Here is a 21,273-nt window from a genome sequence, read left to right on the forward strand (position 1 = left end):
TAGGAATCCACTGCTCCTGGCGGCCATTTTTTCCATTTTATTGGATAGGACAGAGAGAAACTGAGAGAAGGGAGGAGATAGAGAGGGAGAGAAAGACAGACACCTGCAGATCTGCTTCACTGCTTATGAAGTGGACCTGCTGCAGGTGGGGAGCAGGGGCTCCAGCCTGGATCCTTGAGCTTAGTAGTATCTGTGCTTCACCAGATGTGCCACTGCCGGGCCCCATGACAGGCTTATTATCACAGAAGCTTTTGGAGGCTCCTGGCTTTACCAGTGTTGGGACAGCCCGCCCAGAGGCCCTGACAGGCATGTCACTCTAGCTTGCCCCACCTGCCATGGGAAAAGGGGCCAAAGGCTTAGTGGGCTTGTTGGCAGCGGCACATGCTGCCTGTGATGTGCTCCAACCCATCCAGAACATAGCTGTCAGTTCTGAGCAGGCCTCCAAACATGACTTTGACAAGGCTTTGTAGCAGGTTCAAGCTTTGCCATCTGGGTCTCATGACCCAGTGGTACTCAACAGGCCTCTGCACATAGAGTGGCGCCCCAGGAAAGCTCTCAGGAGCAACCCTAGCTCAGATGTCTGGGGTGAAGGGAACAGTCATTCTTTTACTTGAGATTCCTCTGCAGAGACAGGATGTTTCCCTATGCAACACTTCCAGTGGCCATGTCATCTGAGCTCCCCATCACCAAGGAGGTCTTATCTGGCTCACTGAGTCATAAATTGAACACTCACGGCAGCGATTCATAATTGAATGAAATTGCATAATGGAGATCAAGATCAAATACATTCTGAAGGTACAAAGAAATGCTGTGAGCAGCCAAGATGCCTCTTCATGCAGGTCAGTGTCTGCTCCCTACCTGCTCTCCCTGTGGACACCTGTACCTGCCCGTGAATTTCTTATTACCCACTGCAGACTCACAGTTCTCCACAAGATACTGCACCAATAGGAAGCTGACTCCAGCAGCATTAGCATCCCAATTAGTAGTATTAATTAATTAGTGAAAGACAGTATTAGAGAAAAATTCTCACCTGGCAGAACTTCAAGAGGTCAATTTCAATGATGGTTCAGTTAGTGTGAAATATCCAGGGATGAGAATCAGTGTTCATCCCTGGGCAGGGATGTGGAAAGAGTAAGATTGGAGGACGAGTGAAGAGGAGATCTAGGGGAAGAGGTAAAAAGATAACCCTTTGGAAGGGCACAGAGCACACGCATGGATGTGTTCCCAGTCAAGTCTCAGCAGAGGGTGTCTACGACACAACAGTTACATAGACAAGAAGACATGCTCTGAGGGTCTAGTGTGACTGCAGTCACATATAACTGATCATAATCTGAAATGAACTGAAAGAGATCTAGCCCCCAGTAGATAATGAGATATATTGAGGGTTCTCAGCACACACACAAGAGGTAACCATGAGAGGTGACAGATAATTTGGATCATGAAAATAATTTCATAAGGATAAAATGTGGTATGTCTTAACATATGACTTTTATTTGCTAAAATAAAAATATTAAAGGCTGAATATAGATATCAAGGCATAATTATTGTTATATGTGTTTAACCCAAACCTCACACTAAAATTTAGAGTCAACCTTATTTTAGGCTTTAAACAGAATTGACTAAATCAAAATTTAGGTTTTAAATAGGTTTACATTTTATTTATTTTAATTTAATTTAATTTTATTGTATTCTTTAATATTTATTATTTATTCCTTTTTGTTGTCCTTGTTGTTTTATTGTTGTAGTTATTACTGATGTCGTTGTTGTTGGATAGAGCAGAGAGACAATGGAGAGAGAGGGGGAGAGAAAGATAGACACCTGCAGACCTGCTTCACCGCCTGTGAAGCGACTCCCCTGTAGGTGGGGAGCTGGGGGCTCGAACCGGGATCAACGCTGGTCCTTACGTTTTGTGCCACGTGTGCTTAACCCGCTACACTACTGCCCGACTCCCTATTTTATGACACATACTCGCGCGCGCGCGCACACACACACACACACACACACACACACACACACACACACACAGCACTGCCCAGCTCTGGCATACTGTGGTGTCAGGGACTGAATCCCAGAGCCTTTGGGAACTCAGGCAGGCAAGTCTGAAATAGCCTTACATTTTAGAAGTGAAGCTTTGGAAAATGTTAGCATGATGGAGTGGGTCAGCCATCTCCAGGAAGCTCTGTTCACTAAACTTTTTTTTTTTTGCCTCCAGGGTTATTGCTGGGGCTTGGTGCCTGCACTATGAATCCACTGCTCCTGGAGGCCATTTTTCCCCTTTTGTTGCCCTTGTTGTGTAACATTGTTGTTGTTATTGATGTCGTTGTTGTTGGATAGGACAGAGAGAAATGGAGAGAGGAGGGGAAGACAGAGAGGGGGAGAGAAAGACAGACACCTGCAGACCTGCTTCACCGCCTGTGAAATGACTCCTCTGCAGGTGGGGAGCCGGGGGCTCGAACCGGGATCCTTAGCCAGCCCTTGTGCTTTGTGCCACGTGCGCTTAACCTGCTGCGCTACCGCCAGACTCTCCACTAAACCTTTTTGACCAATTCCAGTGAGCTTGCTTTCCAACTGGACCAAATGCACTTTCTTCTTGGAAGAGGTGAAAGTTCCCTCGAGTCCATGACAAGTGACTGAGCCTACTGCTGTGAATGGATTTCTGGGGCTGGGGAAGGAGGCCTACAATTCACACACTCTGAGTACCTGCTTTGGGTTGAGCATTGCTCTGAGTCAAGACAAGGGTGCCCAGCCTGCCATTCCCTCTGTCCCAGCTGGAGGAACAGAACAATGTGAGCTCATACCCAGACACAGTGCATAGAGGTGTCCGGGCCAGGAACCAGAAGCCCCTACAGGGCTTCTGCTATCATCCACTGCATACATTTCAAACTATTTCAGCAGCACCAGACAGACAGAATATTAAACTTATGGTGTAAAACCAGAAGTGGGTGGATTCTAGGTGGTGGTAGTCAGCTACTTGGCGATCAGGACCCTTGGCGTGTGGGGTCCTCGGAGGTTTTCATGGGAACCCCTGTTTTCCAGATGGAGAGAGGAGGCCTCCAGAGTTCAGATGTCCTTTAGGGGTGACAGTGTTTTGCAGAAAATTGAGAAATTTTACACATGTATCAATAACTGTATTTACTGAAAACCATTAATTCCACCATAAGAAAAAAAAAAAGAAAAGAAAAAAATGAAAAAGAATTCAGATGTTTAAGGTTGTCAACGTGGGCTGCAGAGGTGGGCAGCCGCTGAGTGTCTTTCCACCTAGTTCATTGTGGCCGGCTGGAAGGCTGGAGGGGCTCTAATTTTAGGAAGGCAGGTTTCCAGGAAGGCAGTGCCCAGTGGAGAGGGACAGAGGTCTGTGTGATGTCCCCCAACCAAACCACTGTTTTAAGTTCAGGCACTCAGCTCCCAGAAGGGACGTAAGAACATTCAGGAAAGCTCTTCCACTGAATTTGGAATGGAGGAGACAGACAGTGCGATGACCCAGAAATTCCAATAGAGGGAGATGTCCACCAGCAAACAGGAACTTGATCCTGCATCAGCTATCGATGAGAGCCAAAAAATGACATGCCAATTTCCCTTTTCCAGGCCGGTCTGCGGGCACACAGTGGTGCGCACATTGTGAGAGGCGCGCAAGGACCCGCTGAGTCCCCGTTCCCTACCTCTCACCTCTCCTATCTCCCCCCACCTCCCCTCCTCTCTGTTTCTCTTTGTCCTGTCCAATAAAATGGGAAAAAAATGGTCACCAGGAGCAACTTATAATGCTGGCACTGAGTCCCAACGATAACCCTGGTGGGAAAAAAGAGATAATTTCTTTTTCCTCCAGTCTTTCCAGTCCTTTACAAAGACTATAAATCAGAGGGCTGGGTGGTGGCGCACTGGGTTAAACGCACACAGTACAAAGTGCAAGGACTGGCGCTAGGATCCGAGTTTGAGGGGGGGATGTCCTTTCACAGGCGGTGAAGCAGGTCTGCTGGTGTCTACCTTTCTTTCTCCCTCTGTCTTCCCCTCCTCTCTCAATTTCCCTCTGTCCTATACAAAAAAAAGAACAAATGGCCGCAGGATCAGTGGATTCATAGTGCTGCTGCGAGCCCCAGTGATAACCCTGGAGCAAAGACCCAAATAATATAAAGCACGCCATCTCTCTGTGATTAGTACGGCAATCACCAACTTCTAGAGTGTCACTTAAAGTGCCAGGTGACACTCAGTCCTGTGTGCAGTTTGTCTGAAGTCACTTTTAATGTTTCTTTTCAAACTGGTTTTTGAAAAAGGTTTGTATTATTTATTTCACGTGAGACACAGAAAGAGTACTGTTGTTACCCATGACATGGTGACTTGAGCCTGGAACCTCTGGCATGCAAGTCCTGTAGAGCACAGGCTCTACCTGCTGGGCCATGTCCCCGGCCACTAAGAACTCTGGCTCAGATGGACAGCCAAAGCAGGTTATTCTGCTCAGGACCTCACAGCTGGCATTCCTACTCGGATGCTCCCTTCTAGTCCCAATACTCATGGCAGAGACGACCTCGTAGCCTGGAGGAAGAAAGTCTGGCGCAAAGGTGTTGCCCATGGGCCCCCAGGTCCTTGGGTGGGAGGAGAAGCTGAGTTGGGCTGCCTCTCCCAGGAGCCCAGTTCACTTTTGCTTAAGCAGAATGAGTGGCAGGGCCCTTCCTTTAGTCTAAAATTTTGGTCTATTTTGTCACCCGCTGCCACAGGACAAGGTTAGCATACGGAGATATTTTTAAGGCTCATAATTTGGAAGGTGGTGCTGTCATGGAGTGGGGAGAGGCCATAGTATCCTACAAAGCACAGGGAAAATGTCCACCTTCAGAAAGTTTTCTCTGACCCAAATGTTCACTTGTCACGAGTTTGAGAACCCTGTTCTAGATGGAGTCAAACCGCAGCACCTACAACCAAGCCTGTCAGTTGGGACTTGTTAACAAATGAGGTTTGACTTAGGGTTGACCAGTGGGTCTTAACGCCACCTGCTCGACCCAGATCCAGGAGGAAAAAGGTTTGACTGGCAGGGGAGCACAAAGCGAGCCTGGTGGTCACTGAGCTGCAGGGACTGTGGCTCATTCCAGGATATCCAGCCTGCTGGGATCCTGCTGGAGGCACAGACTAGGGGGTCTCAGCCTAGAGCAGATGTCACAGTGACGAGCAGGAAAGCCACGGAGGTTCAGGGTGAACCAGAGAAGTACACCCTGGGAGTGTTGGTGGGAGGAGCTCCCGTTAGGGCCAGAGTGGAAGTAATCTGATGGCATTAGGTCTACTTTTTTAAAAAAAATTTTATATTTATTTATTTATTTATTTTCCCTTTTGTTGCCCTTGTTGACCAGGATCCTTATGCTGGTCCTTGCACTTCACGCCATGTGTGCTTAATCTGCTGCACTACTGGCTGACTCCCTAGATCTAATTTTTAAGGACCTCAGTTGTACAAGGAGGAAGAAAGGTCACTAAAAGGACCAGGGATGCAGGAAGTTAGCTTTTCTTTCTTTTAATCACTAAAGTGTTAGAGATTTGGAAGAGTTACTGGCTAGGAAAGTGGGGCCAGTAGATGGGATGAACCTGATGCCAAATGGGAGAGAAAGGGAGATGGAACCATCTCTCTGAGGCAGCTGGAGGAGTAAGGGGGAGAATGTCAGCCTTAAAGATCATGAGAACACTTCCCTGGGCTTCTAGGACACAGGGCACCAGGAAGACTTGACCCAGAGCTCATTGCCACATCTGCAGAGGCCACAACACTAAGAGCACATGACTGAGCATGGTGGGGACTCAGGTCTCAGGGAACTCGTTCCAGGAGAAGCGGGCCTGCTCTCATGGGTGGCCTTGGCTCAGGGACTCCCTGGGGCCTTGCCAAACCTTCCTGGAACTACACACAGTCGTGTGTTCTTTCACCCAGCTCTGCCTCCTTGCCTCCTCCACTTAGAAGCTGACCTGCATTGAATTTGCTGGCTGCCTTCCTATTTTCTCTCGAGTATTTCTTTAAAAAAATCCGTGCATATTTGGTCCTATTGGCATCTGCTTCCTGGCTCAGCAACACAGCCACCTGCAGACACAAGGGAATAAAACCAGAGAGGATGAGCCAGGGACTACTGGATTCCTCAGTGAGAGTCTTTGGGCCCATGGGGACTGCTGTAGTTCTGGATGTGGCAGCAAAGTGGATGGAAGGGGTGCCAGGGTTCTGCTCTCTCACAGACACCTGAAGCTCCCTGACAGCCCACCTCATGTGGCCAGAAAGGGCAGGTATGGGTATGGACAAACTGAGAGGAATGGACAAGGGGGTAGGGGCAGCGGAAGAGGCTCTTGTCCACTTCCTTGAGAGGAGTGAGCTCAGCCACTCTGGAGATGGGAGGGTACATATGGTTATCCTGAAAAGTGGCTGTAGGGAAGGGAGAGGAAGCTGACCAGGACTGGAATGGAAGGCCACTGGGGAAAGCGTGGGGCAGGAGTAGGACTGCGAGATGGCTTAGGGCCTTGTAGGCCTCCGGAGGGTGTCATCCTTGGTATGAGAAAGGAAGCAACTGGAGGGGCTTCAGCAGGAGAAGCACATGATCTGACTCACATCTTTGCACTGTTTTGGCTGCTAGGAGAGGCAAGAATGGACACAGCAGAGCAGCTGGCGACTGCACTTATCCAGGCAAGAGAGCTGACCTACAGTTGGGGCTCAGGTGCTGGGAGATAGGGAGCTCCCTGTGGATGATTCCTCTCCTTCCAATGGAAGACGAAGCCGCCTGAGAGGGGAAGGTTGGTAGATGGAATCACTTTTATCGATACATTAGTAGGACAGAAAAGAAGTTCATAAACAATTTTTGTGTGTGTGTGGTATGTGTGTGTGCATGTGTGAGTACGTGCATCATTTTTACAATTGATAGTCCATCCATACAATAAAATTGGCTTTATCACTATTTGCCTTTTTAAACAAAAACTGTGTCATGTATTTTATTAAACCATAGAAAACTCAGTTGTATACAAATTTCTCCATTTTTGGGAAACTAGAATATTAGACAGCTGGGTACCAGAACAGTTGAAAGATACATCTCTCTTTAAGCAGAGAAAAATTTTAAGTTAAAAATGTTGAAATAATCAGGAACAGCTTGTTGGCTTTTCCCACTTTTGGGCTAGAGGAATCTCTCTCTTACAATCCTTGATTTTCTTTCAGGATGTTTTTCATTACTTAAATCAACTGTAAGTTCAGAACGGTATTAACTCAAAGTCTTACTACAAAATCAGTTCCTTTTGGTCTTCTCAGATGCTCAGACTATGTCAGTGCTGGGTCTCAGGAGCTGGTTTCTTTCTACAACTGTACACATGTATATGGATGTGGATTACACTTAGAATAATTTCGATATTAATACATATAGCATGGCAATCAAGTACTAGTCTTCTTTCTGCCATGAGAACTTGGAAGTCCATCCACACATAAAAGGGCAGAGACTGAAGACCCAGTGACACTGAAAATGCACGACCATCAGAATCACATTTTCTAAGTGCATGGGTTGGAGTGTCGTCTACAAACTGTCCTGCCAGAAGCATGTGTTCAATTCACAGGGAATAAAGTGAAGACTCCAAAGCCCCCCAATAAGAACAGCTGGTGGCTTGAAGTCGAGGTTATCACTTGTCCTACTCTGGGGCAGAGGTCACCCAAAACACAAATTAAATATCAGCAGAAATCATTTAAAATCAAACCGAAGAGCACTGCTTTTTAGTGTATGGAATACCAGCCAGCTGCTTAAGCATGTTACAGAGCAAGAACTGCCACTCTTGGTATATCTAAGTCCCTGCCAGGGAGAGGCCAGTCCACTTCCTCTGACAGCTCCCTGGAAGAACATATACCATGAAAGCAATTCTCTGCTCCAAGTGGAGAGTCTTACAAAGTCATTTTCCAAGCCTGAGATCTGGATCTCAGATTCATAAAGCAGGAACTCAAATGTGGTGGCTGGGGCCTGGCCTTCACCTGTGCTTCATCCTCCCCAGGATGCCCAGCTGACCTCTAGCAAGGGCAGCTTACTGTAAACCTCACTTCTGGCTGCTCACATTGATCTGATGTCCATCTGCAGGCCTGGAGCTCTCCCAGGGAATGCATGAAGAAATCTGGAGAAACTGTTTCTTTAAGTTTTGGTCATGTCAGTGAAAACCCTTACGGGCTAGGAAAAAGGAAAGAAAAGGCTACACCAGTGTCAGCTCCCCACAGGCTGATCTTGCTTGTCCTCGGTAGAATATTGGAAAGTCAACTCAAGTAATTTTTCCCTGACTTGCCTTGTATGATCTTAATGAGCTTAGAAAGACTTCTCTGGCTATCTTATTCCTGAATTGTCACAGGTGCCTACCCATGTCCAGGTGGTCTCATCCCTGCAGGGGACTGGGAGATGGGGCCAGGCTTCTGTGCAGATTGGGGTTCTGGCTGTGTCTGTTTCGGCTGCGTACTGATGAGAACATGGTATTGCACCCTGGAACTTTGCATTTGTGCTGCTGGCGGAGGTGCACTGTTTTGTAGTGGGCCCGGAAGGTCCCTTTGTTACTGTATGTCTTCTGGCAGAGGTGACATGTTATGGGCAAGCCAGGAGGCAAGCTGGCAAGGCTCTGGTCAGCCTTCTCCATCAGGACACAGAGGGGGTACTCTTCTTCCCCGGCAACCAGGCCCTGTCCTTCACAGTGGCCATCACTGTCCTCCACAAATACCATATCTTCCTCACTTGCCCCATCTGAGTCCCACAAGGAATGGCTGCTGCTCTCCGACTTTATGCTCGAGGTAGTACTCAGATCCAGGATGGTGCCTTCACCGGGCGAACCCGAGCTGTAGTTCTCCAGGGTGGTGCCGGAGACTGGGGCTATAGGGTAAACCAGATTGCCCATTCGGCTCGTCCCCTTAAAGATGACTGATGTCTGGTTGGCTTGCGGTGTAAAAGCCACATTCTGGTAGGCTTCTTTTGCCACATCTTTCAGAAGGAATGCTGCGTGGAAGTGGTCTTCACTGCTCTCCAGCGCTTCTTGGGTCAACACTTTCTGGTGGAGGCTTAGGTTTGAACTGTGTCTACAAGAGTGAAAAGATGGTTAGCAACAGGCTGGACTTTTTTGAAAATCAGCATCGTTCTCAGTGGAGACATTACGGAGGCGTCAGGGAAAACCTGTGGCAGAGAAGTAATGATAAAGAGGCAGGAGGTGAGGCGTGTTTCACAGACACTGGCCCGCTGCTCTTCCTGCTGCTGCAAGTAAACATTCACCAGGAGTCACTGGAGACTAGATGTACAGAGTTCTTTTTAATTCCACCATAACTTCCTGAACCCATTCTAGTATGACTAGACCATTTCAATCAGTCAATTCTAGGGGCACGAGAATCAGAAGACCACAGGCGAAAAGTGGCCTCAGGCTTTAGGGGACTAGACAGAGGACTTCATTCATGGAAATCAGGAAAGAGTCTCTGCTAGAGCTGCCCTGTCCGATGGGAGAGCACTTGCTCCCTTCTGTGGCTTCTGAGCACCTGAAGTGTAGTCAGGGTCAAACTAAAGGAATATTTTAGGTTAACTGAATAAGAGAGAATAAGTTACCAGACCTTACTTCACTTGTTTTGTAAGGTAGCTACTAGGAAGCCTAGTCTGTCTATGTGACATTTTATACTCTAGAGCATTTGCACACTTATCATCCTGGGAGTTCTGTAGGTGTGGGTGAAATTATGTGAGTATATGTGTGCATGTGTGTTGACTTCAGCCCATATTTGCAACGTTTCACTATAGACCAGACAGGAGTTTTGCAAGTGCAGCACTGTGAGCGTCCCGCCACTCTCCCACCCGATGATTACCCCTGAAGGGCAGGTAATGAGTACCCATTATGACACACACAATATTATTTCACGTAACTTGTCAATTCACTGTCAGCCTTACTCTGAGATCTCTGCTAACTTATTACTAGTAAAATTGGCCCTTACCAAGAGACACAGGCAGGAGTACTGGGAAAAGCCCTCTCCCACTAGCAGGGTCAAATTGGGAAAAACACAACCACCAAAATAACTCAGAACTGGATTTTCCTTTCTTCTTTCTTTTTTTTTTTGGCCGTGCTGTCAGGAGTTGTTTGTTTGTTTATTTATTATCTCCAGGGTTATCACTGGGGCTTGGTGCCTGCACTACGAATCCACTGCTCCTGGAGGCCATTTCCCCCCTTGCTGTTTATCATTGTTATTGTTATTATTATTGTCATTGTTGGACAGGACAGAGAGAAATCGAAAGAGGACAGAAAGACAGAGAGGGGGAGAGAAAGATAGACACCTGCAAATCTAATTCACTGCTTGTGAAGCGACCCCCATGCAGGTGGGGAACCGGGGCTCCAACTGGGATCCTTAAGCCGGTTGGTGCACTTTGTGCCATGTGCACTTAACCCCCTGCACTACTGTCTGCCCCCCTGGATTTTCCTTTTCTATATCTACCAAGACACAGTGAGGTACTTTTAATCCTACTTCGTAAAAATGTATAAAATTTGCTTTTCAGTGTAGCCCCTCTATTCCTCTCACAGTCTTTTCTGGACATGATCAGAATTATACTCCCAGATCACCCACTTTGCAGGCAACTCTCAAGTGCACCACTCACTGCCCTGTGATTATGTCAGCATAGCTCTGTGTAGAAGGGCAAGTATGTGTTGGCAGAAAACCAGACAGACACTGGGTTGACATAGTGGCTCTAGCACATACGAGTGGTTAAAAAAACAACTAGATAAACACATTTACTAGAAGCTTGTGCTGAGGAGTCACTGACACAACTGAGCAAATCTCTGGGCTTCACAGTCAACTCTTAGAGTGCACCTTGGCCACAAAGAGTTGGCTTGTGCTCCTCTCCTTTCTTAGACCTTGGAGGGTTAGATGCATTTCCCTAAAACCAGTGATTCCTCCCACTGCCAAACCTGGGGCCACCTTCCAGGCCGTCTGCGTCCAGGACTTTGATAACATCACACCCACTCCCCATGTCTGTATTTCTTTATTTCAAGCCTCCCTTTCTGAGTGGTCAGGTTGACTGAGACCAGAGTTCACATACTCTATGATCTCTGGGTCCCTTCCCAGGGGTCCCTGAAGTCATGACTCACTTCATAATAATACTAAGACACTGTTTGTCCTTCACCCTCATTATCTCACAACTTCACAGTGGAATCTCCAGAGGCTCCGTAACAGATAATGTTGCATCAGGTTGAATGACAAGGTTGACATGAGATTCAGCCTGTCTTCTGCTAAGTCGGGCACTGAAGAAACTTCAAAAAATGTAAAACAAAGCCACTCTTTTAAGTTTTTTTTTTGGAAAATAAACTTACTTTTCATTTAACTGTTAGTGTATGTTCACTTACAATAGGCTTATTATTTTAAAGCGATGTAATGTATTTCACTTTTCAGCTTTTATTTCAAATGCAGTTAAGTACTGGTAGGTACAAACCCAAACAGACAAAAACTCTTGAGGGTTCTGATGTTTAGCAGAAACAAGAAAACTGTTTCTCAGATTTTGTGATAATTATGGTGGTTATCTTTGGGAGATGGGAAGGTGGGACTATATACCCTGTAGCACTACAATCTTTTAATTTTTATTATTATTTTTACCAGAGAACTGTTCAGCTCTGGTTTACGGTGGTGTGGGGGATTGAACCTGGGACTTTGGAGCCTCAGGCATGAGAATGTCTTTGCATAACTATTATGCTATCTAACCCCACCTATAAACCTACAATCTTGTAACCCACTATTAATCACAAATAAAAAATGGGGAAAAAGACTTTGTAAAGGGTTTGTGAGATCAAAGTGTTTGAGAGTCATTGGTTTAAGCATACCCTTTCTTTCTGGAAGTCATCCCCAACTTCTGGCTAGGTGCCCTCCCATGCCCCCAGAGCAGCCTGGAATGCTATGGAGATGGCAGCTATCACTGTCATCAGAAATTGTCCATTATGGTCTGTCTCCATCACTGGCCTTCATGAGCAGTGTTTGTGTCCACAGCACTTAACACAGACTTTGTTAAATATTTGTTGGCTAACCAAACATCCAGGTGCTGTCCCAGTTCCTGACTGCTGCTGGCTGGAGCAGTGGCTCCACCAGGAGAATTTATCTTTACAGCCATGCAGTCTCATCTCTGACTCTGAGAAATGCCATTGGACCTATTTCATATGGTGTCATTTCAATCACAAGTTTGAAGCAAAATACATTCTAAGTTCTGGACTGCTAGAATTAGAGCTCAAACTCAGAATGCATGCTGCTTTCCTTTAGGGGCTGGGCCAGAGTTTTACATCTACAAATAGCTCAGAAAATAATTAGGCTCTGAAGAAAGAAATATGACACAAAAAAGTCCCTTTATCCTGTCTTTTAAATGACCTGACATTATGGGTCCAAAGAATTATTTCATAAGTATCAAGGCTAGTATGCCCAATACATCATCTCTCCCTCATAAGTGAGCTCACTCATGAACACTTCATGTGGAAGGGGAAGGACTGGTCCACTAATCAGGGGATCCTGAGGCTTTGGTTCACATCCCAGCAACAAAAAGAGGAATTTTAACTCATATCACCTGTGGTCTGTTCTATGCGCTACAGACAACATGTTCTTGTGAGCTCTGTCTTGGAATATGTGTGGGATCTGTACATTTTCACCCTCTTAATAAATCAGGCATTAAAGTCTGCACTGAGGTGGTGGTGGTGCTGAGCTGCTTCAAGTCAAGCTTCTTTAAGCAGATGGAACATTTTAATTTCGTGAGCCATTTGGTACTTATCATATTGTGTTTCATCAGAGAGCAGATTCTTTCATTAAAGTCCCTTGGGGTAAAGTGTGAAAGAGAGAGAGAGAGAGAGAGAGAGAGAGAGAGAGAGAGAGAGAGAGAGAGAGTGTGTGTGTGTGTGTTTACTCTCCCCTTTATAGGCTTGGGAGGAAGGTGACCGTGTGTGTGTGTGTGTGTGTGTGTGTGTGTGTGTGTGTGTGTACTCTCCCCTTTATAGGCTTGGGAGGAAGGTGACCTGCAGTGTAGTCCCATGACTCAAGTTCATTATGGAAAGCACAAATAAAATGGTAGGGCAGTGGTGAGGTCTATCCTACACTTGGCACTTCATAAACAGTTTGACTGGATGAGCCAAGAAAACTAACACCAACAGACTTCTCACCTTTCAACCAGTACCTCAAACCCTGAAAACGGGCTAATTGTCTTTGTTCTCTGATATCTTACTGTTGTAAACATTTTCACTCAAGCACTTATTCTTCCTTTTTTTTTAGATTAAGGGTGGGGGAGAGGGAGGTAGAGAGAGAGAGAGAGAGAGAGAGAGAGAGGGTAGCACAGAAGCTCCCTTCAATGCAGTGAGGGATGGGTTGTGTACATATAAAGTGAGATGTTTTACCAGTCCTATTCTTGTGTTCAAGTACAGCTAGTTAAGTAGAAATCAGAGAAACTATTTAAATAAGTGAATTTAATATTATGACAATTAGATACATTTTCAAGAATGACATTAATTTTAAATGCTCCCCCCTCCTTCTTTTCTTGTGAGAACTAGTTTACTACTCTTTATCCCAAACTCCTGGGTTAGATATATTCCTGAATGCAGATTTCTCAGCTCTTAGGAAGGCAGAGTGATGTATGCACTATAATATCACATTAATGGCTCATAGTCAGTGGGTATCTCTATACTGAATAGGTGTATGAGACTCACAGGAAGAGGTATTTTAGTAAAAGACTAAAAACAGCATCACATCATCATTTCAGATATGTTCTTAAGGCTAAATAAGTCTAGACTTTTGGAAGTTTTGGAAGGAATGTGATTCTATAGACGAGTGTTCCTTAAACTGTGGAATACAATATCACACCTGGGAACTCAGCAATCCAACTTCTTGGGCTTTACCCTGGATCTACTGAGGCAGACGTTCTCAGACTGAGTCTGGAAGTCTGTGTTCTGACAGGTCTCCAGGTGAGTCACATGCCTGTGGAGGTTCAGGAAAGGCTGACTGTTACCTGGTGGCTTACCTGTCTCTGCTCCTGCGTGACGGGAAGGTGGCTTGGCAGCCCTCCATTGTGCACGTGTGTCTCTCTTTAGCATGCATGTTCTTGTGGTGCATTTTAACCCCACAAGCATTTTTAAAGGTCTTCTTGCAGATATCACACTGGAAGCTGTGTTCTTCCTTCTTCCTCACTAATGTGTGCTGGCTTGTGTGTTCCAGTTCTTTAGAATCTTGAAAACAAGGAAAAGCCATTCCTCTGGTGGACAGAGCACTGAGGAGCCCACTGGCCAGCAGGTGCTGCTGCAGCTGGATGTAGTCAGGGAAAGGAGCACATGGTTCCAACCCAGGAGTGAGGGGCAGCTCTCCGCCACGATCCTCTGCCTCCCTTGGCATCCCAGTCAGTGCCGTTTTCTGCTCCGGCTGCCTTTCCCAGCTGTGTGTGACCTGCTCGGGGGTGTGGCCTGGGGCTCCACTGGATTCCTTCCCTGACTCTTGATGGTAGGGCCTCTCTCCTTTGGGGAGGGGTGTCCCTAAGCTTCCTGAGGTTGTGTACCGCTCTTCAGGTCCCCCGTCGGACCTGGGACTGCAGGCCTCAGGCTCATCTTCACTGACCACCTGTAGGGGCATGTCTTCATCTGAGCTGAGTTTCTTCTCATGAGTTATTTCCACGGCCTCCTTCTCGATTTTGATAGGCATACTGGACTTGCGGGACTTCTTCTTGGGAAGGGCATCAAAGGGCATGTCATTTGAAAGCAGGTGTTCTGGGGTTGACGAGGACAGCAGGGGCAGAGAAGGCAGCCCCCCGGGTGTGTTGGCCAGCTCTGCTGGAGTGGCTGGGCTGCAATAGAAAGGCAGGACTGGCTGTGCTGTCTTTAGGTTGGGGAAGAGCACTCCATTCTGCCCGAGGCTGGAGAAGGCCGTCTGGCTCTTGGAGTCATCCCCCGACACAGTGTAGCCAGGCAGAGGCCTACAGTCAGGAGGGGTCATTGTGAAACCTGAGTGCTTGTAATTGTCGGAGGCGGCGGCCAGCTGGAGGCTGTTCCTGAGGTCTTTGTCCCGGTTGTTCCTGTTCATGGGCATGTGCAGCCGGGGGTTGGGGTTGGCACTGTGGCGGTTCCGGCTCCTCAGGGAACTGAAGACCATGTTGCAGCCTTCAATGGTGCACTTGTGCTTGATCTTCAGGTGAACGGCATTATAGTGGATCTTGAGGGTGCCTTTGTCATAGAAGGTCTTCTCACAGGCTGTGCAGAACACCCGGCCCTTCTTGGTGCCCAGGCTGCTCCTCTCTGACTTCACTTTGCTCTCGGGGGACAGCTGTGTCCTTTCAAGTTTAGTGACAATGTGGTATGAGCTGGAGTCACTCAAGTGGGCAGTGTCTTCCTTTTTCGTGACAGCGTCTGGATAGTTAAGACATGGTTCCTTCTCAACCTGACACGGTGTGGACCTGGCGGTTAGGAAACCCCCATCAGGGAAGGGTGTGTGCACTTCTTGCCGGGGGTCCCGCCTTTGGTCCTGGCCCTGCTCCAGCACGTACCGCTCAGGTAGCGACCCGACCAGTGAGGGAGGCACGGGGTTGAAGAATTGGAAGGGGAGCATCAAAGCCATGTTGTTTATGAGGTTCTCGAAGGGGTGGATGCTGCCGAGGCTCCCTCTGTCCGCAGGGCTGGGGAGGCCAGCGCCCCTGTGGCCACAACTCTCGATGAAAGCCCTGATGTCTACACTGGCTGAGGAGGGTGCCATGATGATGGGCTGCTCCTCTTTCTCCTGGATTGCCATGAGTTCAACAATGGACTTGGTTTCTCCAAACCGAAGGAACTGCTGCAGAGTGGCCACTTCCTCCTCGCTGGTCATGATGCTCCAGTGGTCCAGCACCTTCCCTGATGCATCCTAAAGCCAGGGTTGGAAAAGGCAGTTAGTCCACCTTCTCACCATTTTCTCAGAGAAAGTGTCATGTGGTCACCAGCAGACTGAGCACCTCTGTGTGTGTTAGAAAATGACCTCCCTCTCCAGAGGACCACAAAACCCCTCACTGCACTGTCCTAGACCAGAAACTCTGCAGAAAATAAACCACACAAATGTAAGCAGTGTTCCAAAAGAAAGAAATACGACAACGCTGCTCAGGCCTAAGGGAAATTTGGTGATTATTTTCCACCTTATTTCAGATCAGCTGACTGTCTTGCCTAAGGCATGATAATTTGCCCCACTAAAATTAAGATACATATGTGAGCAGTAGCAACTTCCTTATCTAAACTGTATAGATGTTGCAATTAGCCCTCGATACAGCTCGAGTTTTATTCACTACAAGTTTAATAATCCTAATAAACCAGCATCAGAAGACAAATGAAGCTGTATTGACCTATAGCTCCTGTTCACAAACAGAGCTATAATTATACTGGAGTGCTAGAGATCTTTCAGACTCTAGCAAGGCCTAACTTTCCTCAAAACTACAATAAATATTTTATAACACAACATGCATTTGATGGCCTACTGAGATTTTTCACAGTGCACGTACGATTTGAAGATGAAGAGGAATGTAGCATCATAAATTTTTCAGGCACTAGAGGTTCAAGGTAATTGATTCCATATTTTTAATACTAACACTAGAAAGCAAGATGATCAGGGTCATTAAATATTGGTCTATGTCATAATGTAAGATCATAATGCTACTCTACATAAAAGGTTGTTTCTAGCCTGCTGGGGGTCAGGCATGCAAGGGGAACAAAAGTGTTTGCAGAGGAAGATTAAGACTTCAGAGTTAGAAAGAAGTGGATTCCAGTTCTGGGTTGAGTGACGTCAGCAAGACTTGGAAGCACTCTGAGTCTCCCAGTTTTCAGCTGGAAGATGGGGCTAATCTACCTACTGACAGGGATAATGGAAACGGTCTAGGTCAGTAAATGACTGCATGGTTGCTATTTGGATGGCATGGCCAACCTGAGTAGGACTGAAGTATATGTTAGTCTTAGAAACATACCCATCCCCTCATTGCATTGAAACTTTTATCTAAGTTGACATTTTCTAGAGTAATGACAAGAAAAATATGTACTTATATTTTTTAAAAGAATTAAAAATTAAAAAAAAATTATCTTTATTTACTGGATAGAGACAGCCAGAAATCGAGAGGAAGAGAGAGATAGAGAGGAAGAGATACACCTGCAGCACTGCTTCACCACTCGTAAAGCTGAAGCTTTCCTCCTGTAGGTGGGGACTGGGGGATTGAATGTACTTTTTAAAATATTTACTTATTTATTAATTTCCCTTTTGTTGCCCTTGTTGTTTTATTGTTGTAGTTATTGTTATTGATGTCGGCATTGTTGGATAGGACAGAGAGAAATGGAGATGGGGGGAAGACAAAGAGGGGGAGAGAAAGATAGATACTTGCAGACCTGCTTCATTGCTCATGAAGTGACTCCTCTGCAGGTGGGGAGCTGGGGGCTTGAACCGGGATCCTTACACTGGTCCTTATGCTTTGTGCAATGTGCACTTAACCCACTGTGCTACTGCCTGACTCCCCTTGAATGTATTTTTTTTTCTTATATCAGAGAGATGATAGGACTCTTCAAAGGAAATAGTGCTCTCTGTGGAAATATTATGAATTCTGGATATAAAATATGAAGCCTGCCCCCACAGCAAGGTATGAAGAGAGGTTCACTGCTCTGTAAAGCAAAGAGAGGAGAGACTGGATGAAGGGCAAGGAACAACAGACAGATGAGAAATACAAGGGACAAAAAACAAAAATGGGGAGAAAGAGAATGAGAAAGAGAAAAAACAAAGACATATCACAAAAGGGTTGATACTATGAGCGAAAGCATTAGTGAGGAGGCAGAGGGTCTAAAGAATAGGAGGGTGCAAAGAAATGTTCATAAAGACAACAATGAGACCCCACTTCATTCCTGTGAGAATCAACATCAGAAGGGATAGTAACAAGAAATGTTGGAGAGGCAGCAGGGGTAAATGAACCCTCTTGCACTCCTGGTGGGAATGCCAATTGGTCTAACCCCTGTGGAGAGCAGTCTGGAGGCTAGAAGAGGATCTTCTCCATGGCCCTGCAGTTCCTCTTCTAGGAATAGATCCTAAGGAACCAAACCACCCATCCAAAGAGATCTGTGTGTACCTGTGCTCAGAGTAGCACAACCTATAACAGCCAAAACCTGAAAGTGTCCAACAACAGATGAGTGGCTAAGAAAGTTGTGGTCTACATACACAATGGAATATTACTCAGCTATGAAGATGATGATTTCACCTTCTTTACCTCCTCTTGGATGGAGTTTGAAGGAATCCTGTGAAGTGAGATCAGTTATACAAAAAAAGGATGAATATGGAATGATCTCACTCACGGACAGAAATTGAGAAATAAGAACAGAAGGGAAAACACAAAGCAGGAATTGGACTGGGTTTGGGGTATTGCACCAAAGTAAAGGACTTTTGCTTTCAGGTCCTGGTGCATGATGGTGGAGGAAGACTTAGGCTGGGGGTGAAAGTTTTGCATAAAACTGAGAAATTTTACATATATACCAACAACTGTATCCACTGTAAATCATTAATTCTCCAATACAAATATATATAAAAGAATAGAAAGGTGTGGCATGAATCTGTAATTCTTTGTCTTATGTTCTATACCGTGAGCTCTTTGATTATTCCATACTCCCTAGTAAAAGGTGACATGGATAGCATTTGTCTCAGTAGGTAGTTTGGAGATGATGAAAGAAATGGAGGTAGCACCAAATACAATGTATGAAGAACTGGTTTAGTGGAACCCAAGTAAAGACTAATGTTTCCATGTCCTAATGTTACACAAGTATCTTGGGGAAAGCACTGGATTCCTTGCCCTCCACAGAACCTCAAGTAGGGGCTTCAGCCATTAGAGCAGGCATTAGGGGCCAGGAGATAAATAGCTCACCCAGGGCACACACTTTACCATGTGTGGGTACCTAGGTTTGCTCCTCTGGGGACACATGGGAGCACTTTACTCTGTGCAAGCACTCAGGTTTGACTTCCTAGAGCCACATGGGAGCACTTATGTACAGCAGTTTCATGAACTGTGAAGTGGTGTTGTGTCATCTCTTACTTTCTGCCTCTTTTTCTATCTGAAACTAAGAGCAAATCTGCAGGAGCAGTGGAATCACACGGGTGTAAAGCCTTGGCACCAAAAAAATGTATTAAAGGGCAGAGCAGCCACCCATGGCTGCTGGTCAATGACTAGGTTCCATCATTTATGGCCTGTGACTTTTAGGAGACAGTTTAGGGCACCAGAGCTGTGGCCACTGTACCTGTAGCACATATCCACGGATGTAGTCCTGCAGAGTCCAATCCAGAGCATGGAGGATCTGGAGCACCTCTTCTTGCTTCAACACACTGAAGAGACGGTCCAGCAGGATTTTCAGGCGAACAGGAATGGCCTGGGTCCCATAGAGCATGAGACTGCTGATATCAAATACCACATTGGACTGGACAATTTCCACCTGGCTTGCTGGATACACAGCAGGTATCCTCAATTTACTTAGAGCTGAAGGAAAAAAAAAATTGTCTTAAAGGTTCTATTGGGGGGGGTACTGGAAGTATACTAGAGATAATTCTGGTTTTTTTTTTTTTGCTCCAACAGAATAAACACACATATTTGAACAATAATCTTAATAGTGACCAGTCTTCACTTTATTCACAGCAATTTCCAAAATAGCTGCTCTCCGGCAGTAGCCACACTTCAGTAACAAGGGAAAGGGGTAGAGACAAGGGGGTGGGCACATGACTGAGAGAACCAGGAAGAAGTCTGGCATTGGACTGCTCAGTCACAGGGGAACACTATGCACAGCAGAGTCATGGATTATGACCAGCGGTGCTGGTCACCAGGGGTTGAGTCTACCTAGTTGCCAGACTTGGCAAATTAAATCACAGAATTTGTGCTGTTCAAAGAAAGAGGCATTAGCCACAAAGGCTTTTAAAATTTAGTTTTAACTCAACTAACATTAAGTTAGAAATTCAGTCTAGTCACATTTTGAGTATGCAGAAGCCACACATGACTAGTTCAGTGTTGTCAAGTTTAGCAAAGAGAAATTCAGAATGCCCAGTTAGGTCTGAATACGGACTTCAGATAAACAATGGATAAATAGAATTGACTTATACTAATCTGCAGAGTTCCCAGAATATAGTTAGGTGAAAATTATTATTTATCTGAAGTTCAAATCTAACTGGCAATTCCTATGTGACCTGACAACCCTAGGATAGAGGATTCTCTATCATGTGGCACAAAACATATTGTTGCCACTGACAGCTCTGATATAGCAGTTTCTGCACCTTTAGAATAAGGCTGATGACATAATCACTGAGAGTTGTTAAGTTACAAGGGGGACATATGTAGAACTCTTAGCCTATTGCCTAGCACACAGGAGACATTTACAAATGAGGTCATTATTAGAAATTAAATTCATTCCTGAATAGCCCTATGTTATCCTGGAGGGAACACAAACACTACAAACCAATGGGAGGAGTAATTACCGTGGGCTACCCATCCGTGTCTGCACTGCTCACACTGACGGTGGTTTATTTTCCCTGGCTTGAAGCTTTGACAACTACAGTTCAGAGTACAGCCGATAGCCTGCAAAAGAGAACACAGGAACCTGTTAGAAACATACATCACACTGACACAACAAAAATTTCCCTCCTCTCAGGACACTCAGTGAGTGATGATGTTCTTATCTCATGCTAGGCATGCAGGAGTACATGGTGCCCCAAGCAGAGGAGTAAATGCTGGGACATGGGCATGTAAGCACATCACACAGATGCTCTGCACATGAGGATGGGCAGAAAACACCACAAACTCTTAGGAAGGATGTTGTTTTCGACGGGTTATGTTGTTTTCACCAGGCTGGCTTCACGGGCGGGTAACAGACGATCAGGGACTCATGGTTGAGCTGTAGGCAGTATCTCTTTATTCATGCAGGACGCAGCACAATCTAAGCCGAGCTAAGCTAAACTCAAGGTAAAGTACTGTAAAACTCACAATGCTGTCTTTATATATACTTGCCAAGTAGGGTGGAAACAGGATGTGACATAGAGAGGGTAGAGAGAAAAGTAACTGGTGAAAATCAGAGTGTGACAAGGAGGGGGCAGAGCAGGCGAGAATCCTATCACTGAACCACCAATGCCCTGGAGGGAAGGTGGTACTTGTTTACAGTGGTTATGTAAATAGAATGAAGTGGTTATGTAAATAGAATAGTGTTAAGCAGGGGGGATTTAAACCAAATGAAACAGAAGGAGTCTCATGCATACCAACAGAAGGAGGTATCTTGCATGTTATAAAGGTGACGGAACTGAACTGCTCTTTTCTCTTATAAAGAGAGTGCTTGCTG

At 45.9% G+C, this 21,273-nt stretch overlaps 1 protein-coding gene across 5 annotated transcripts in view; it reads right to left on the reverse strand.

Annotated features, from left to right (window-relative positions):
- Window positions 1–5,925: 5,925 nt before the first annotated feature.
- The window catches only part of BNC1 (basonuclin zinc finger protein 1), a 31,637-nt gene continuing 16,289 nt past the window's right edge, over window positions 5,926–21,273 (reverse strand). Inside the window, exons 2-6 of one of the 5 annotated variants that reach the window (XR_009546642.1) lie at window positions 20,420–20,519; window positions 19,198–19,433; window positions 13,956–15,817; window positions 6,560–6,728; window positions 5,926–6,043 (exon numbers count right to left, since the gene is read on the reverse strand). Coding sequence is in view for 4 of the 5 variants with exons in the window: in XM_060179521.1 (XP_060035504.1) it covers window positions 8,341–9,028; window positions 13,956–15,817; window positions 19,198–19,433; window positions 20,420–20,519 (2,886 nt within the window). In the remaining variant the exon portion in view is untranslated. Of the gene's footprint in view, window positions 6,044–6,559; window positions 6,729–6,902; window positions 9,123–13,955; window positions 15,818–19,197; window positions 19,434–20,419; window positions 20,520–21,273 lie in introns of those variants that run through there. The other 4 variants (XM_060179521.1, XM_060179523.1, XM_060179520.1 and 1 more) reach the window with 4 other exon arrangements.

The sequence above is a fragment of the Erinaceus europaeus genome, chromosome 20, assembly GCF_950295315.1.
Source record: "Erinaceus europaeus chromosome 20, mEriEur2.1, whole genome shotgun sequence".
NCBI lineage: Eukaryota > Metazoa > Chordata > Mammalia > Eulipotyphla > Erinaceidae > Erinaceus > Erinaceus europaeus.